Below are 19843 nucleotides of genomic sequence, written 5' to 3'. Positions count from 1 at the left end.
TTAACAATTACCTTTATTGTTATTGGTGCAGGCTGGGGGATATTGAAAAAATTACTTAAATTGTGCAACAAAAGAGACATGTTACAACAAAAAGTGCATGTAGGTTAGTCCTCAAGCTTCATTTCCTTCACACATGAACAACAATACTTAATGTATGAGTGCATAATTAAGTGAGCAATGTACACGGGACTAAAGTTAAATGAAGGAAAAACATGAAGTACAAGGCAGAGTTTTAAATTAAGAACAAAAGAACAGAATAAAGAAGTGATTTCATTAAACTGGATTCAAGGAGCAAATATTTAGGAGCAACAAGAGGATCTTATTTAAAGTGATGGGGTATGAGAAGTACTTATATATTTATTTATGCAAAACTACAGACTATGAAACTTGAAATGGTCACAGGATCTGAGACACTTCAAACAGAGAGGTCATGATCCTACAAAGATAAATGAAACAGGGCATCTCCCCTTTTGCAGAGGGGACTTACTCTGAACTGAGGAGGTGGGAGTCTGTCCCGAGTCAGACATCTGTGAGGAGCGACTCTTTGAACTCAAGACCCCGCTCACTAAGCTGCCCAAACGGAGGGCTGACAAGATTGCATGAGTGATGAGAGTGCAATTTTGTGTCCAGTGTTTGTGTGTTTGAGTGGTGGGTATGACGAAGACAAACATGTTTGATCAGGAAAGGAATTTACAGAGGAGATAAAATGACGAGAAAGAAGAAAAAAAGGTGAGGGGGGCGGAGGGGTTAAATTATACTAAAAACATAAATGTTAAAAAGAGATGCATGCAATTTTTAAAAGAACAACATTTCCTCTTTCCAAATACCCAATTGCATTTGTTACCTTTCCGCTAACTGTGTGGCAACACAATCAGAAACCCCAACTGAGGATTGATTAGTCTGAGCAGCGACTGTAATAACTGGTGTGTGGCGAGAGCCTCTCCTACCTTTTACATCTTCATCCTCAATGGTGGTGTTGGCACTTTCAATGGATTCCTGAAGAAAAAAAAGATATATTTTTTTCTAACCGAGTAGGTCAGAGTGCCTTTGGTAAAGAAGAAGGCAAAAAAATAAATAAAATTTGTAACTGCTGGATTGTTTTTTTTTTAACCCAAATGTTGGGTTCATTCTGTCTGGGACTGAAGTTAGGTCAAAGCATGGGCTTGTTGGGTTAGAAAAATAAATAAAAGACCCCTCATCAATTTTCACATATCACCAGTTTGAGCTACACAAAGACTCAATCAAATTGAACCTTTGTTATAACTTTCATTTTATTTTTGCTTAAATTAATTTGAATTTCTTTAGTAAGTAAAAATACCATATTACTGTGGAATATTCTGGAGGAATTCCTATTTATAAGTAAGCAGTACTGAATACAATTAAAGCCTTTCACTGTCGCTTTATTAAGTAAATGTGGCTGGTTGAAATTTTTTTATTGCTTATCTAGTGTTAAATTATGACAATTAAAATTCACCATTGTAGTAATTTGGAATCCAATGGAGACTAATGGGGAAAAAAAATAACTGGCTGAATGTTTTGTCTAATCCAGTTTTTGTTAGCAAAATACAATCACTGTAGATATAATATAGCAGATATAACTCACAAAATTCTTGCCATTTAATTATTACTCTGTGATAAGTCATTTATGTGTTACATCCCTTTACCGTCTGTGTTTCCCCATGAAACATTTCTAGACTTGCCCATGCAAGAGGATGGGGTCTGAAAAGTTGAGTGAGGCTCTGGAGCTGCAGCTTACAGAAGCATCTGTTAAACATTTGCCACTTTATCCAAATTTTAGAAACCCCAACCCAGTAAACTGAGCCAAAGACCTTTCCCAGCTCTGGTGTATTAAATCAACTTAGGACTGGATAGGTCCTTATTTTTTGACCGTGAATTGGATTAGCCAAAAAAAATAAAATAAATTGGTTAGGGTTTAAATTCAGCTGTTTTTGTATATTGATGGACATTGAGATTTTCTTGTTGTACCTTATTTCCATCTACAGGGTTGTGGATCACAGTTGTCTGTGGCTCCTAAGGAGAACAAGAGAATGAAGAGTATGAGCAAACGGGTAACAATAAATGGCACAGACATTGTCCAGGAAAATGTTTTTGTGTATATTTTTTGTGTATATTTTTGAAATTTAAAACTATGGCCTGTGTTAAGCATCACTGTATGTATGTCTGTCTGTCTGCCTGCCTATGACATCATTGTCTTTTTTGTGTCTGGCAGGAGTAATCAGATGTCTGGGCTTCTGCAGAATAGATCCTGATGACCCCTTCAGTCCCTCTAATCACTCACCCAGATACATCAGCAGCTTTTACTGTAGTTGTGCGAGTGTGTTCTGTGTGTGCTTGATAATGAAGACAGACAGGAGGATAGAGAGAAAGAAAAAAAAAGACCAATGTCATGTGCCTCATGTACATGCGTAATCAAACCGTCAACGAATGAGGGAAGAGAAAATCTTTCACGTCATGCAAAGCGCTGGTCACATGGCCAGACACAGAAAGCTTATAAGCAGACACTACGCAAAAGCCACTAAACAGACGGCCAAGGAGCAAATATCCATCATACTCCTCACAGCCATGCACAGGCAAACTATGTCAGGAACAAATCCTCAGTAATGCAGATGTGGATTCTAGTTGTATATGCACAACTGGTAGGAGTAAAGAGACATGGAAGTTAGCTGGAGAACGGAATGAGGGAATAATGTGGGGACACGGAGAAGAGGGATTGGCTGGAGACTTGAGGTAAAGGTCGCCCTAATTAGAAATTTAGGACGGTATGTCTAATGGATTATTGCTAAAACACATCTCAGTTTCAGACCAAATAAGGTCTATACACAACATGCATGCTCTGCCAATCAATATAAGTGAAAAATATGTCAATGTGAACAGCTTTCACCTTTCATGGCTTGTTGTGTCAGAGATTCTGGACATGCTGTCCACTCAAATTATTTAGCATACTTTATAATTCAGGAGAAACTGGCTACTTGGCATGACTGCTGTTTCATCTCATATTTACTACCCTTGAATTTGTCAATATTTCTGCCCCGTTAAGAATTTTAATCTAGTCGAGCTGTGTAGAGATCAAGCAACATAGATTGTGAACCTGTACCTCCTCCAATCTGCAGAATGAGCTTTACACCTTTTAGTAAAAAAAAAAATAAATAAATAAATATAAAAAAAGGTGTGGATGTTGATGAGACTGATGAGTGTATATACCAGTGCAGAGGCAGGGCCAGTGTCTTTAGGACTGGTCACTGTGTTGGCTTTGTTGTTGACCTGCAGGGGGTAGTGTAGAGGGGACATGACACATGTACGCACTTTTTGAACTAGCACACCATATCTTCCAGCCATTTTGAAGAGACAAACCCAGCTCCTCTACCCCAAAACATGTCACACCCTACTGTTACATTAATCATACAGACTATACCTTAAATTCATGACTTCATCATGTTTTCATCATGTTAGGCGGTCAGATACACAGCTCAACAAAAACAACCTAGCAAGGTTGTATTCTCATGTTTTGAGATGTCTGACAACCAACCACTGGCATGGATAAGATTTTGCTTTGACTAAACCTGCAGCCCTGCAAAATGACAATAATGAAGATTCCATGAGTTTAATGTGCTGCACTCCGTGAACCTGTTGCCACGAGTGGATGTGTAAAATCTGCAAACATAGCTTTCTATTTCCCTTATAGTGATTAGAAATGATCATTAAGCACAGTAGTTAGTAAATCCCAAAGGTTTTTTATGCTTTAAAATGAACACTGTAATCTGGGTAGGACATGATTCCAAGATACAAGTTCTGATTTTCAAGGAAAATAGAGCACAGCACCTAATAGAGTATTGGAAAGGAGGAGTGGGTCAAATAGAGTAAAATTACACATCAGATGTTAACAGTAAAATAAGTCAGCTAAACTGACTGGTATGGGAGTACTGCTAAAACAAATTGTGTTGCAATCTAAGAACTTTCTTTGTAAATCTGGGATTGTGAAAGGCCAAAAAACAAGTTGATTTATTCTCACTCTATCGTATTTAGTATTTATTAATTCATTAATTCATTTTAAAAAAAGCAACAAGTAGGACAAAACAGAAAACTTGCATATATAACTAAGAAAAAAATAATAAGTTTACCACTTCTTATCTCACCCATGCTTCATTAAGGAAAATTTAACATTTCGCAATCATATTAACAATGAACTAAAATGTTTTATAAAAGTCCGTCACTGAAAAACATATGCTTTCATTTTTAGTTTTTTTTCTAAGTACTGCACAAATTTAAATAAAAAAAAAATATCTTCTTCAAGCTGCCCAGTTAAACATAACCATCAATACAATGTTATACACATGTTAAATGTGGATCTTTAGCCCACTCCAGATATTTAAACTCGGAGAAAGGTTTTAGATTGGAGTCAAATATGTGCGAGGGAAAAGAAGTACATTTTAGGTGGTAAATTTTAGTCTGTCATCATTCCACAGACACAACTGCTTGATAATAGTCAATGAAAAGGACAATGGATGACAACTACTGGGTGATAATAATGACTCAATTCTCCTTAAGCCCTTAGCCATTTCATGTAAAAAGTAAAATAAAATAAAAAACATGAGTACTTGCAGAATTTTCTCATAAACATCTGGGTGTTGAGGAGATCTATTTTTGTCTTTTCTTCAGAATACAGCATACTGACTTGTGGTAGATTCAATACTGTAGACGTTTTTGACCAACATACAGTTGAAATGAACTTTCATGTCTAAAAATTGATGTGTCAGGAAATATTTTGGAGGATATTCAATATTGATATTTAACATTTCCTAAAATATGGAAACATCACATCAAATGAATAAAAACATACTACAGGGCTAATATTATTTTATTTTATGAATAAAATCTGAATAAAATGCCAAAGAAATGCAAAGAAAAAAACAACTACATTTCAAGCATGTTTTGCTGGGCAAAATGAACTTGAGTACTGAGAACTGTAGAATTGGTCTGCAAAAATCAAGCGTTCATCACTAATGTTTTCCCAAAGAAGGATGGATTTCAGGATTTCCAATGAAGCATTTATTCCTGTATATTTGTTTGGGAATAAAAACAGTTCCAAAGAACCTCAAGCTGCCTTTCTACAGCTGAAAGACAAGTTATTTGCAAATTTCCTGGGGACGTCAGATGATGATCTTCCAAGAGTGTATCCCACCACATATAAACTTGAGGTCAAACAAATGGGTTTTTAGAAAGATATGCAATGTCTGACATTTAGAGAAATATGGATGGATTTCAATGGAAAAAGAATATTTTCATATTTTTCATATTCATATGAAATGTCAGCCATTTGTCAAGTTGCATCAGATCACAGGATAATGACTACCAAATACAGAAACACATCTGTACAGGTAAATATCTGAAATACAAAGTGTCAAAATGGCAGAGTATTAACCTAATTAAAATTGTGTTTCAGACATTAATCGAAAAGTTTAATTTACAAATAGCTAAAATTGCCACATGTAAAAGACCATCCTGGTCATACACAAAATAAAACCTTACATTATTTAATCTAATGTTGGCTAGATTAAATAAATACAATCTACATAACTGAAATATAGATTGTATTTAGCATTTTCTCAAACATTACTTCTGCACGTTCTGGTGGCGCATAATGTGTTTTATGTTGTTCAGCTAAAGCTGTAAGCACCAAGAATCACACAATGTAACCAGATTTTTTTTTTCCTCTTTGGAAACATTATTATTGAAATGAGATATTTTTACCCTTTTTACCAGCTTTAACAACACACCTCGCAAGGGAATGTTAGTATGTATTCTGAACATATTCAAAAAGAGGGGAGAATCAACTCTTCATCTGGGAAACAAAACTTTGCTGAAGATTTTCTTTTTTTACGTTTGGTGTGTTTTTAATATTTTCCAGACTACAATACAGGTGCAGGCATAATTTCCTCTTACAATTAGTGTGAAGGTGGATTTTGCCCTTAAAGAAAAAAAAAACTTAAGACATCCTGGGGAGAAATGTTGTACCGTAATAACCTTTATGTGTTAATACTCCATCGCACTACTGTGTGTCTGTCCTGTAGAATGAAGAGCATATGTCCTTTTAAAGTAAAATGGTCCCAACACTTACACTTAATACTGTAGCATTTGTAATTTGATCTCCAGATCAGCAAGGGCACCATGATTTTTTATGAACAAAGAAATCAGTGGCATAATAGCCAACATAGAGATTCAAAACATACAATACACAGTATTGTTTATATAGATATAATGCAGATGTGGCAGCAATGACCTGATAATTAAAATCATTTGATCTCATGCTATGCTATGCACATGTTCTGTGTGGAACCATAAAGATTTGGTAATCTCAGAATGCCAAACATTTGAAGTAGCTCCAGCAGCAAACCAGCTCAGCCTATGCTATTTTCAGATTAATTCAGCTCATACTGTAAACTGTTAAACACTTAAAATGTGCACAGACTTTTCAACTTTCACCCGGCGATGCTCAATAACTAAATATGCAAGACAGTAACCCATTGTAGATTTTGCGCCCTTCATCCAGCTCCAAATTCATTTAACAAGGACACATTACTAAAACCGACACCAGATGTGATGTAGAATATTATATATCCCAAAATGAGCTTCATTTAATGATTTTTAGACAAAAAAAGTGGCTTTAGATTAATCAGTACACATATTAAGAAGTAGTGTGATGACAACTGAAGTGCCAAACAGTGACCCAGCTTCAAAGCATAAACAGAGAACTCCAATCTAAAATGAACAGCTATTTGAATAATAAAAATACAGACAGAATTATTAGCTGGAGTCTCTTAAGAAACTAATAAAGCTTGCAATGATGTCAGCAAATATATTACCATGTCTGATGTTGAATAAAAAATAAACCAACAGACCACTAGAGGTGCTATACTTTGTATTATAAGGACTACCAAACACATGCAACATAGTAAATTTAGGAAACATACATAGGAGAAAATAAATAGACAATTAAGTGGACTAAACTTAAATACTGTATGGGCTCTACAACCAGCCTTAAAAACAAGCATTTTTCATAGCTTATACTGACTGTCCCATAGTTTTGTAATCAAGTGCATAATGCATAATTAACACCATAAGGCCCAGGCACAATTCAACATTCCATTCAAAACAATGCAAAGGGAAGGAAAAGGGCCGCAGGCCTCTTCAACTCACCTTAACGCCGTCTGGTTTTTTGTTGAGCAAACTTTTGGCTGCTGCATGTGCCAAGAAAGAAAGAAAAGTTCAGAATGAGGATTCATAAACATAGTCCTGTGCCTGAGGCCTCACTAACATGCAGCAGGCATATTTGACCATCAGTGCTTAGCTTTAATTTACATGTGCAAATACAAGTGCAAGAACTATAAAGTTATACTACAAATGGTTCTTATACCATTATCACTTATGCAAGGCAGTTATCCTACTAGAGATTCATTCATAAATAAGGGACTGCAGGGAAGGTTGTAGCTGAGTGAATATAGTTCAGGTGAAAAGATGAATTAACATATCGGTAAAAGACTTACATTCTTAAAGTGACATACACATGCACCAGAACCCCAAAAGTTTATCACTATAGATGCACCAAGACATTGGCTGGAAATAGGAATTAGACAAATGAGCTTGATAGACCCTGACTGGTGACTGGCTTATTGTAAAGCGGGGAAAAAAATCCTGTATTTTTCCATTTAGATACCACATAATTTCAAAGGGTAATCAGATTGCAGTGACAGCAATACTGAAGAAGTACATATTATAAAGAAAAACTATTGGAAGCACAACAGTCTGCTATGGAGAACTAAACTTTTGAGAGTGCTGGTCATTTAGCTGCTTTGCGATTTTAAGTGCATTCTTTTTAACCTTTGGGGAAATGTAAAGAAGCTTCTTGAAACTGGACTTCTATCAAATTAACATATAGAACCAAACAGAGCTTTAGCAGTTAGCATACTTTTGCAACATTCATCAAATTTCTGTTTTATTCTTTTCAGCTCCTCAACTTCTCTCTGTTAAGGAACATGCCAATTTTAGCTATTTGGGGATATCTGAGTTATGGTAAGAGTTCACATTTTGAAGAGAAAATAGGTACTTATCTCTTTAGCTAGTTATGTTAATGGTGCTAATCTTTCAAATAATGCTAGTCGCTATCAGCTAAAAATGTCAACTTCATAGTCAAATGTTGTTTGTTCTAAACTATTACTAAAACACTACAAATCAGTACACACCCACTGCAGGAACACTAAAAAATATTTTAGTGTTTTTTTTATATGAATTATAGCCATCTAAGAGGAATCAGACTTATTTAAAAATCTGTATCAGCAGGTCAGATATTTACAAAGCTAATGATCATAAACTGGCAACAAGTCTCTGACAGGTGCATTTCTATTCATTACCATCTCTCTGCTTTAAATATTATTTTGTTTATACTTTGTTCTTAACTATTACTAGCATTTTAAAATGCATGCCATACACTATTCTTTGTAAAGTACCTCTTTTTAAATTTTCATGGTGCAATACTGGTTTTGTTAAAAGAAGAAATGCAAAAAAAAAAAAAAAGAAAGAAAGAAATTGTCTCCTTGCATGCTTCACAGGCTGTTAGGACAGAAGGAGAGCCTTAAGATAAAAAAATAAAATAAATAAATTGGTTGGATCCATCCCCACACATTTCCTCATCATCCCAAACATCTTACCTCAAATGGATACCACAATCCAAACACAGAAACGGAAATAAAAATTGAAAAAGGGAGGAAAATTGTGAATATAAAGAGAGACACAAATGTGTTGATGCAATTTACTGTAAAAAGTGGAAAGTGAAAGTGGGCCAACAAAACCCAGAATATTAGTGACGGGTCAAAAGAAATACATGCAAGAGAGAATATGAAAAAGCAGAAGAGTGACTGAGCAACAGCTGGAGAGATAAAGTGAGATGAATCTGTTTACCACTGGCCCATTTGCTCTAAAAATCATCCTTGCTCCATACTGAAACATATTAAATTCCAACTCCAGCATGCATTGAAGTCAATCAATACCAAATGCAGTTTTTATAGAAAAATTCCCACCATCAGTGTAAAAGGCCAACTTTCTCTAACAACCAGCCAATATGTTTAATGTCCAAGATACAATTCAGAAACCAGTCATGGGGCACCAGGCTGAGAAAAACATACCTGAGAAGTTTCTTGTGACCAGCAAAGTGGTCAAGATTGCTCCCTGCAGTTATAGAAGAGGACAGAAGGAGGAAATGGCAATGGTCAAAAAAGAAGATAGGAAGGAAGATTGATTAGGAGGTTTCAGCAAGAAGAGAAATGCTCAGCAGCAGTGCGGCATTAGGGATTTGGAGACACATCATCATTCTGAGGTTACTGTGAGATATCTTGGGAGAGGCTGGGGAGGAATGGGCAGATGAATTACCCAGCACAAATAGAAACATCACCAATTGTTTGACTGCAGTATCACCTTGAGTTTCCTCCTTGCATTAAATTTCTTCAGGCACTCCACAGTCTCCTGCCTGTGCATCATGGAGGCTACGGTGGACCGTTGCTGCAAGGAGGAGGGAGAACGTATAGAGTTAGAAAAGGGTACGGACAATAACAAAACTGAATCAAGGTCTGTATAATTATTCATCTATGTTTTCTTGAAACATACGCAGATCCAGGGGTGTTTGAGAGCCTCTGCAGCGGTGATGCGCTTACTGGGGTTGATAGTTAGCATCTTGTTAATGAGATCTTTGGCCTCTGGAGTTACAGTGTCCCACTCTGGGGATGGAAACTGCAAATATAAACACAGGAGTGTTCAAAGCTCTTGTATCAAACACAAAAAATTATTTATTTTTGACACTTTTGAAACCATAGAAAGATCTAGATGAGATGGAGAACTTGTTTCTTTGACTAAGTCGCTTTATGTGACGATCTGGTACCAGTACTGTATATAAACACAATGATCTGTTTATATACAAAAACCACAATGAACATGCACCAATAGCAAACTATCAACGTTTTTACATTTTAAAGCTTTGATCTGAATAATATATTTTATCTTATTTAGATAAGATATTCAGATTGTAATTCTTTTTTTCTAAAGAATTACAACAACTAAAATCAACAACTCAGTGAGAGCTGGGATTTCCAACACTCTCTGAGTGTTGGAAATACCTAAATTCATCCATCTCAGTTCCTGAGTAAACCAAGGGTCATTTCTGGGCCACCGCACTTCATTTTCTTTAAAGCATCTGTCAGAAATGACAGTAAATTCCTCCAACTATGTCATTCCTGTGAGCGGGAAAGATTTGTAATCACACTTCATGAGAAGTACCACCCACTGTTTGAGCTATCAATCACAAGCTCAGAGGCAGCATGCAGCTGTTTAGTATAATCAATTCCTATTCCTACGTTCTGTCTGGTAAACTAACCCAGTAAAAAAGAAAAACAGAACTTGTAGATCATCAAAAGAAGAAATATGTTGCCTTTGTTGCGTATGTTAATGAGTAATGTTTCTTTGTGACTTTGATCTTATATGAGTGTTTTTATCTCAGGAACTTGAAGGGTGTAGACATAGGGACAATGAACAATAATTAACTTTCTGTAAATGCAACAGAGTTAGTAAAAAGGCTATTTTTCATCTGTTAAAGCAGAAGGACCTGGAGAGAACCCCGTATGCTCAGCAAGAAAATTAAGAAAAGCCCTGGTTCTACTTGAACCCAGAACCTCCTTGCTGAAAGGCAACAGGGCTAACAACCGAACCGTCTTGCAGCCTGGCTCAAGATTTAGCAAGTAAAACTAAAAGCTAACGTGGAGCTGTGCCCACATGATCAGTCCTGCAAATCAGTTCACCTTGGATAATGTTACCTTTCGGAAAGCTTCGAAAGAAAGGCAAAGTGTGGGAGGGAGCTTGACGATAACCTCCGAGACACTGATATTTTTAACCTCTCTCCCTGACTAAAGTAACAGAGTAGATTTTATTTGGTGGATATTTTATCAGAAGACATTTTGATTTGACAAATATCTGGATTTCACCCCAGTAGAGGCTCATTCTCAGTATACTTTTAATAAGAACTGCAATGTAGTTTTAATGTGCTGCATTTCTGTAATATTTTCAGGTTTTATTACTTGCTAACAGCAAAAACAGAAATAGAAGATGAATGGGAGTTGTCTGATGGTGAATCTGGCAATGTGTGATATAGGACATGTGACTGCCAAGAACATAAATCTGATAAACAATTTACAAAACAGGCACAAATGTTTTTTTATTTTTGTTGTTTTTTTTTGATGATGATGATATTATGCATGATACATACAAATTTTTTTTAAGATGTTCTGTCATCTGTAAACATAGTGTTTATTTGCTTTGAGGTTCTGAATATTGCAGCAAAGTCATTTTAATCTTACCTGTGTGACATTACCTCTCAAATATTGTTTTAACTTGCAAAAACCTTTTTTGAATCTCGAATGTGTATGATGAGAACATCAGTATGTCCAAAGAAATGTCTACAAATAATTGGTGTTTACGTTGTATTTTCATGTAAGGTATATATATATTTGTGGACACTCACATCATAGGCCCCTGCCTTGATTTGTTGGTAGAGGCGATGTTGATCTTCATCCCAAAAAGGAGGGTAACCCACAAGGAGGATGTACAAAATCACACCTAAAAAGAGATCACTTGTAAATAAATATAAATAAACAAAAAGGCAACAGGATGCCTGCAGACATAGCAGTCAGTATTGATTCAAAAAATTATACAAACACAATTTACACTGCAACAACATCTGGAAAAAATATGAAGCTGTAGAGCTGCATTACAACAGAAAGCCACTGGCAATGATTTAGCTAAATCCTCAACTGTATTCAACATGTAACAGTGAAAACATCTGAAACTTGTTTACCACAGGCCCACATATCAACTGGTTTCCCATAAGGGTCTTTCCTCAGGACCTCTGGGGATAAGTACCCAGGGGTGCCGGCAAAACCTGCAGAGTTTAAAAGTAGAGAGGGGGAGATGCAGAAGGGGTGATATATTAAGTATAATTCGTATTTGCTTTGGAAAGCTTCATGAGAATGATTTGTTTATTCACATTGTGTTGAACTGGACTGTGATGAAACACATCTGCTGTGGAAAGCTTACTTTGGCTGCTGTGTTGTTTTAGCTGGATGACACTGAATTGAATATGCAGCACGGCTCATTTGGTGAAGTGGGTTTGGAATCTTGGGAAACTGAGGTTGGATGTGTTCTTACACAAGGGACAACAGGCTCTGAATTTAGACTTCCCCAGAACCCATTTTAAAATACATCTAGTGCCATGACAGAGTGAGCGAATAAGAAATGCATATTGCAGGAAATGCTTTTGTTTTAATTAACTTTTGCAAAGAGACTAATTTCGCAGCAATTAAATAAGATTCGGTGCAAGTTCTTTTTTGTAATGATACAGAATGACAGGGAAGCATTTATCACTCAGCTCACTTCAGTTTGATAAAATTCATTTTAACACAGCTACAGTTGCCAACTATTACCAATTATTAGCTCATATTCTGCAAATTTCACTGGGTAATAAACTAAATGCCCCCTTTCACAGCAGAATATGCATATCTTTGTCAGAGCTGTAGTCTGTGGCTTACATGCAGCATCACTTTTGCTCCTGATGACAGGAGATAAAAAATGTTTGTGAAACCAGTCTCTGGCTTTGAGTCTTGATCAAGTCTTGAGTCTTTGGAGCACAAGTCCAGGACAAATCACAAGATTTGGTTTTGTGAGTTGTAAAATGAACTCGAGACCAAATCCTTGTCTCATGTCCACACCTCTATCTTTATCTGACACTGAGTTGTTTCCCATGAACTTAAACCCTTATCCTGTTTCAGAGTCTGGCTTGTTAGTAACTTGGGGAGTTTTGTGAACTATTAAAGTAAAGAAAAAATGATTAACAATATATGCCTCAACTAAAAGTGGAGAAACAGATGAATGGATACTCACCAAACCATGCCTGTTGGTCCCCCTGTACCTCGATAGCCAGCCCAAAGTCAGCCAACTTGACCGCCGCCCCCTTCAGCTTACTGGCCAACAGAAGGTTCTCAGGCTGGGGGGGGCGGAGTCAAACAGGTTAGAGGTGAGAGGTCAGACGCTCAGGGATCATGCTGCCCACAGACACAGATCTAAAATCAGATTAGCCAAACCAACACCTAATCAAAGCTATTAGGTCTTAGTGACACTAAACTGCTCTTAAATCAGTGTCTGAGGCAACTCCCTTTCTGTCACACAGATGACAGAGACACAAAACGTGCACAGGACTGACTCTCAAGGTGACTACGGACATTTTGTGTGCTGGGACTATGGACTTGTCTCCTGAGCCTCATGGATTAAGAAAGAGAGGCTTGGTGAAGAACGAGTGTTCTTTCTATAATGCCACAAATATACTGATAAAATCCATGAGTGGGAGCAAAGCCCACAGCGAGGAAAGAGATACAGGGGAAGGAGTGGGGTAACAAGAGGCGTAAAAACATGACTCAGCCACATATATATATATATATAACTACAAACACGTTGGAGACTGGCACAGTTTAGTAGAATCAAAGATTTTTATGAGCCCACAGTATGCGTGCGCACACACGCATTTTCTCAAAAACACACCCTTGCACACATACAGTGGAGCAGAAAGGTCTTTGCTAACCTAAGGTAGTGAGACAGTGTGCTCTAATGAATAATGCATTTGTTAACATTTACAGACTCCAAACACAGACAGCCTGCAAAGCTGGCGGTTTATGGCAGACATACAGCTCACCGGGCACAGACACTCACATCAACACACAGACTTACATGACAGTGAAGGAAATCTTGATATTATGAGGCACGTGTAAGCTTCACCATTTCAGCAAAGGACATCTTTCCCAACAAATTCAACAAATTTAAAATCTTACAAGTGTTAATAACTTTTGAGTTTTCTTTCCCCCTAGATCTAATTGTCATCACATCCTACTTTTAATTATGCTGATCCTTGATTACTTCTGTTCCCATCAATACTGTGCAACACAGTTGCAGACAATCATTAGGAAAAAAAATCCAATGACAATGCTCAAGAGAATATCAGTTTTCAGCAAGAAGACAATTCTTGACCTTGGCATTAGGAACAAGAGGAAGAAATGGTAGCAAATGGAAAAGCACAAACTTTCAAATGTAAGCTTGATTGACCCTGACTGGTGATTGGACCACCTGAAACTTAAAAATGTCTAAGCACAGCAGGGTCATTCTTATAACAACACATTTTGGGGAAGACAATGCTGGCAAGTGAAGAAGCTCTCCAGGGAAACAGATGTAAGAAATAAATGTGTAATCAAATCCTGTGGCATAGACCACTGGTTTGAGACTCTTATTTTGAAGTGCAAAAGGATGTTCTGGAGTTGTTACCCTGTTGGATTGACAGGCCTGGCTACCAAAGATGTCTTTAGCTGAACAACACTTGGTTACAAAATTTTGAGGAAGCCCCAAACATAGGTGGAGGTATTTTAGGTACTCAGAACAAAAAAGAGAGACTATGACAAGGTATGAACTTTTACTCATTTTGTGCAAAATCCACAACCATATGCTTCAAGGTTTGCTGTCTCAGCTAAACAAAATAGCTTATTTTCAGTTTTTCAATTAGTCTATATTGCCTTTTATCATCTGAGGTCTAAAATATAAAATAACTAGACTGATTAAAACTGAACCAGATAAATCAAATATATATTTTACAGCCACTGCTCTGTTCCCAACATCTGTTATGATATGTTAATAATGATTTGCTTAAGGGATGAATGATATTAGGAAACCTTGCTATATGTGATTATAAAGGTGAATGGTGTGGTAACATGACTTGCGATGAGTGAACAAAATATTAAAAAGTGTCACTGACTTTCTGCCTAGGGTTCATAGCAAGCAGAGAACAAATGATGACTACTCCAGCATCCAGCTACTAAAAAAGTTATTATTTCCACCTCGGCAACAAGATTTTACTGGACAAGTGACTTCTGGCCAACATCTCCTGTTTTGGCACAGAAACAACCTGGATGCAATTTCTCAATGACTTGGTCACCTCACCACCTCTTTGCCATAAAAAAAACTTTAATTGTCAAATATATTACAAGCAACATGTTGTGCAACCCCTAATCTACTTAGCTAGGGAGGTTCGGGAAGAAAGTATCCTGAATGATGCTTTCAAAAGGTCATGCCTTGTAGTTCTTAAGGAGGCACAGCAATTGGCTAAAACAATAGCAGCGAGTTTAAAGCTTTAGAAAAACCATCAAATTGGAAATAGAGCCCAAAATGATGCATGTCTAGCAAAAATACAGGACTTTCTAAATCTTGTCCCCTGCTTCATATTGTCTGAGTTTGCAGCAATGTCTTTGGTCATACAAACCTTCAAATCCCTGTGAACAATCCCATTAACATGGCAGTGATGGACACTCTCCAGGATCTGCTGTATGCAGTGGCTGAGGAAAGAGAGATGAAAAGAATTGTGAATGTAGGGATAAACCACAGAGAGAGATGGAGGTAGGGAGTTACAAGAGGAGGGAAAGTGATGAAGAGTGGAGAGTGAAAAGATAATTTCATAAAACTGCTTTTTCCTCATACAGTTTACCTGATTGAAGACAGGTCAAATGACAAGAAGACCTGGCACATCACATTCAGTCTATGAAACCACATTATAAGGCCAAAGCCACATGACCTGTATGGCAAGAAAGCTAAGACAAAACACAAGCACACTCTTTCTGTGCATTTCTCTGGGGAGGCCATCTTCCAGCACAGAGCTGGCACTATAAGCTAGGTTGGTCATGATTAATACTGCAGGCTTTGTGTCATTAATCATTTGTATAAATAACTCAAAGATGCCTCAGAGAGAAGGCAGCTGTACCATACCTCTGAGACGGCCATATGTGAACACACAAATACGGCTTCATACACACACAATATTCTCTACTGTAGCAGACAAAGATGCATTATGATTGCTATGCTCAGCAGAGTGTGTCTGTTGGAAAGCATGTGTGTATGCGCGCGCGTGTGTGTGTGTGTGTGTGTGTGTGTGTGTGTGTGTGTGTGTGTGTGTGTGTGTGTGTGTGTGTGTGTGTGTGTGTGTGTGTGTGTGTGTGCGTGTGCGTGTGCGTGTGTGTGTGTGTGTGTGTGTTTGGGGGATGTGGGTGCTACCTGGCATCAGCTTCACTGTAGTACTCCCTGGCTACGATGTCCTCAAACAGCTCTCCGCCTGTCACCCTGCAGGGACACAGTGACAACATGAGTTTGTCGTGATCTCGTCCTTCTCGTTACAAACTGACGGAGAGCGTTTACTTGTCCCTTATTTGTACTTATTTGGCACGCATAGTACTTGTAGCTAAAGTTAAACACGAGCAGGCAGCACAGTTTCTCAGAAGTAGTAAGAGGAGATTAAAAGTGTCCCGATTGATTAAAGTCTCATATGTATAAAGTAAACATATTGGCTTTGTGCTAAAGTTACCAGCAGCAGGTCATTGTTGCTGTGTGAGGTCGAAACAGTCACCAAAGGAAGGCCAGCTGCTGCTGCCTGATTTATCATGTTTTATGTATTTATTAAAGCTAAAAATTTGCTGCTTAGATATTCAGGTCAGCTTCTTTTTCTGTTTATTAGTAACATGGTATTATAACTTGACATCTGGTGATAAAATAAAATAATGAAAAGAAGGATCTCTTTGCAATTCCTCAATTTAACATGGGCAAACCTTTGAGCTTTTATCCTCCGAATATCCTGCACTTTCAAACACCCATTAAGATGTTGGATACAAATACTTATGCAAGTCCACAGTTGTACAGTTGTCTAAAAAAATTTTCTAACTTTCATCACAAGTAAAATTATTCTTAACAAAAATAAATAAATAAAAACGTTTTGTTGTAAAAAACAGTATCATAATCAGCATAGGCTTCCTCCAATAAACACTTAGGCGGAATTAAGGTTGTTCTTTGCAACCTCTGTGTTTTGTAAAAAAGAAAGACATGAATCTGTAATTACGGCAGAAACAAGTCTGACAAGTTTATTCTATGCTGTATGAAAACCTTTGGGCCATTTGGCAGGAACCGATTTGTTTAATCTCAGGATGTTTAGAAATAGCAGAATCTCTAACGGCATCTCTGAAGTACTGTTTAATCTCATTCAAGCAACGAAAGGTGCAAAATGGGACTGTGCTGGTGGGTGTGTGAACAGATAGGCAGGAGGAGTCCATTACTCACAGATCAAACACCAGATAGTGGAAACCCTCTTCTGATATGCTGTCATGGAGTCTTACTGTGGAGGAGATTTCACAAAAACATAGTCAGCTCACGTAGGAAATCAAACAGTGATAAAGAAAGAAAAGCACCAAACCCAGTATCAAATGTGGAGCTGTTTGGGAAAAGGACTTTTCTAAATTTAGGAAGAGTTTTCAGTTAAAGCTGCAGTAGGTAACTTTTATGTAAAGAAGTTTTTATATATTTGTTAAAATTGTCATTGTCCTGACCGTATAAAGAGAATGATAATCCCTCAAAAAATTGAACTCCATCCAGTGGTCCTACTGCCACCTGCAGAAATCATTGCTCCCAGTCATAAATAACCAATCAAAGCCAGGAGGAGGATGTCAGAACTGTGAATCAAGCCTCTATACATGCTGCTCACACCCTCCCAAAGAAGGGTGTGAGAACCGTTTTGGGAGGGTATAATCAGGGTGTGAGCACTGTTTTGGGAGGTGCTCTTGAGCAAACTGACAAGCTCAAGCTTGTCAGATTGCTGAAACTGTGCTGCAACTTGGACAAGCTTAATCTCCTCACAGGCGATGTTGCACAGCAGGACGCAAGGAAGAAAGTGTAAGTAGCGTCTACGTGAGCCTGATTGACAAGCTTTTGGCCCTTTTTCTGGCTGTGATTGGTTGTATTTCTGCAGATAGCTATAGAACCACAGCGAGGAGGCAGAGGAGTTAAAACATTTTCTCAGATTATCTGCCTCATATGATACCATGAGGACATAGTTTTAACAAATACATGTTTATAAGCCAACTACTGAAGCTTTAAACTGTTTTAAACTGTCTGCAATGATAGTTGCATATGTCTCAATAAAACGAATCTAAATTTTCAGAAATATTGAGCTCAATGTGATAATAAAGAAACAAAACATAAGAAGAGAGATGCAGGTTCCATCAGTAGTGAAGTGAGGATTGAGGAATAAAAAAGGTCAGTGGTTTTTAGCTGGAGGTTCCTTAAATCTTTCTAGAAGATTGCCCAGGCACAATATCATTAGATACTCAAACACACAGACCAATCCGCCCACACAAATTCACTCTCCACTTTTATTTTAAACAAAATAAAAGTGGACTGTGCAACTGTGCCTCGAAGATGAACAGCCATTGTAGATATCGCAAGAGACCTGGGGACAAAACGGGTGCGTCCTGGTGTTTCTTAGCACTCACCGATATTCGGGTGCTTTAGTAAACGACAAATCCTTGCCTCCCTCTCCAGCTTTTGGTGATCTAAAAGAAAAGCAGAGGAGACACAAACACACAGACATTAACAGTATTTCTCATGCTCCATGGTGATTGGCTGCATAAATGATCCAACATGAAGCTGGCTCCAGCTCATGTTTGCCTCGATGGAGGACACAGGACAGTGTTAATGTCACTGTCAGCGTGTTTATGTTGAGTCCGTCTGCGCGTGCTGGCTTTGCATCAGCTTGCTCTTTTGCTTACCAGAACTGAGAGGCTTGACAGAAATAATGTGACCTGATATGTGCTTGGTTACATGCCACACACAGAAACATAACAGCACAGTCAAGGGGCACAGTAAGCTCGAAATGACCTCTGGTGTGTAAGTTGACAAATAGCTGAGAAGAAAAAGTGAAATATACCCAAAATGACAGGTAATGTAAGTGTGTCAAGGTTGTTTTTAAGCTAATGAAATGAAAAGACATTTCTGGACTGGTCCATTTTGATCAGTATTATGAAATGCTCAGATTAATTTATTGTTCTGGTGATTGATGTAGAGTGAGTGATGATTCAGTTTTAAAATTCTGATTTTTGCTTTTTAAATATATATATATATATATATATATATATATATATATATATATATATATATATATATATATATATTATTGTTTAGTAATTTGCCTCTTGATTGCACTGAATGACTGTCTGTATAGGCAGGATAAATCTTTTTTCATCTGCTTTATGAACAAATGCAAGAACACTAACAAATACACAAAAATATCGCAATCTAAATGTTGAAATGTTTGATAAATTTGGACATAGACTTGGTTACTGGTATGAAGGTTCTCTGAGAGAAAGTGTTATAGTTTTTCTCCTGCTTTATGGAACATAAAGTGATCCAGCGTTGCCCCTCCCACACATATTGCTGCAGACTGATGGCCAGTAGGCTTAAAGACTAGTGTTATTTCTGCATTTGCAATAAAACTAAACAATTAAATGCCATAGCCATTATAACATTAATGATAAATACGTTGTTTTACCAGCAAAATAAAGAATTGTTGATTTTCTGGTTTTATTTGATTAATTTATGATTTTTTGTTGTTGTTTATTTTCCCACATTTTTGTATTCTATTTATTAGTCTGCTATAATAGTCTAATCTTATCCATTTTATTTCCATTAGCTGCAAACAGAAATACAGGAATAAAGGCTTGTAAACATTACTCTGTATAGAATGAATTGATACAATGTGTGTCACTGAGAGAATAGAGTTTCTGAAATAAATTAACTTTTCAAATTTGTTGAATACAACTGTATTGTGACGCCATTTGGACATCAGTATTCATAGTCGCTCGTTGCTAATTTTCTGAACCCT

General features: G+C 37.2%; 1 protein-coding gene across 12 annotated transcripts in view; it reads right to left on the bottom strand.

Moving 5' to 3' along the window:
- camk2d2 (calcium/calmodulin-dependent protein kinase (CaM kinase) II delta 2) overlaps positions 1 to 19843 on the bottom strand; it is a 45813-nt gene that overhangs the window by 5038 nt on the left and 20932 nt on the right. For 2 of the 12 annotated variants that reach the window (XM_008417209.3, XM_081608950.1), the window contains exons 3-18: positions 18456 to 18515; positions 17248 to 17302; positions 16195 to 16260; positions 15410 to 15482; positions 12994 to 13096; positions 11912 to 11995; positions 11579 to 11673; positions 9676 to 9798; positions 9487 to 9570; positions 9198 to 9240; positions 7216 to 7256; positions 3223 to 3282; positions 1987 to 2031; positions 948 to 996; positions 488 to 586; positions 12 to 32 (exon numbers count right to left, since the gene is read on the bottom strand). In XM_008417209.3, the coding sequence (XP_008415431.1) occupies positions 12 to 32; positions 488 to 586; positions 948 to 996; positions 1987 to 2031; positions 3223 to 3282; positions 7216 to 7256; positions 9198 to 9240; positions 9487 to 9570; positions 9676 to 9798; positions 11579 to 11673; positions 11912 to 11995; positions 12994 to 13096; positions 15410 to 15482; positions 16195 to 16260; positions 17248 to 17302; positions 18456 to 18515 (1101 nt within the window). The remainder of the gene's footprint in view (positions 1 to 11; positions 33 to 487; positions 587 to 947; positions 997 to 1986; positions 2032 to 3222; positions 3283 to 7215; positions 7257 to 9197; positions 9241 to 9486; positions 9571 to 9675; positions 9799 to 11578; positions 11674 to 11911; positions 11996 to 12993; positions 13097 to 15409; positions 15483 to 16194; positions 16261 to 17247; positions 17303 to 18455; positions 18516 to 19843) is intronic. The other 10 variants (XM_008417215.3, XM_017305016.2, XM_008417223.3 and 7 more) reach the window with 10 other exon arrangements.

The sequence above is a fragment of the Poecilia reticulata genome, chromosome 1 (genome assembly GCF_904066995.2).
Source record: "Poecilia reticulata chromosome 1, P_reticulata-male-v2, whole genome shotgun sequence".
NCBI lineage: Eukaryota > Metazoa > Chordata > Actinopteri > Cyprinodontiformes > Poeciliidae > Poecilia > Poecilia reticulata.
This window is presented reverse-complemented; position numbering and strand designations above follow the sequence as displayed.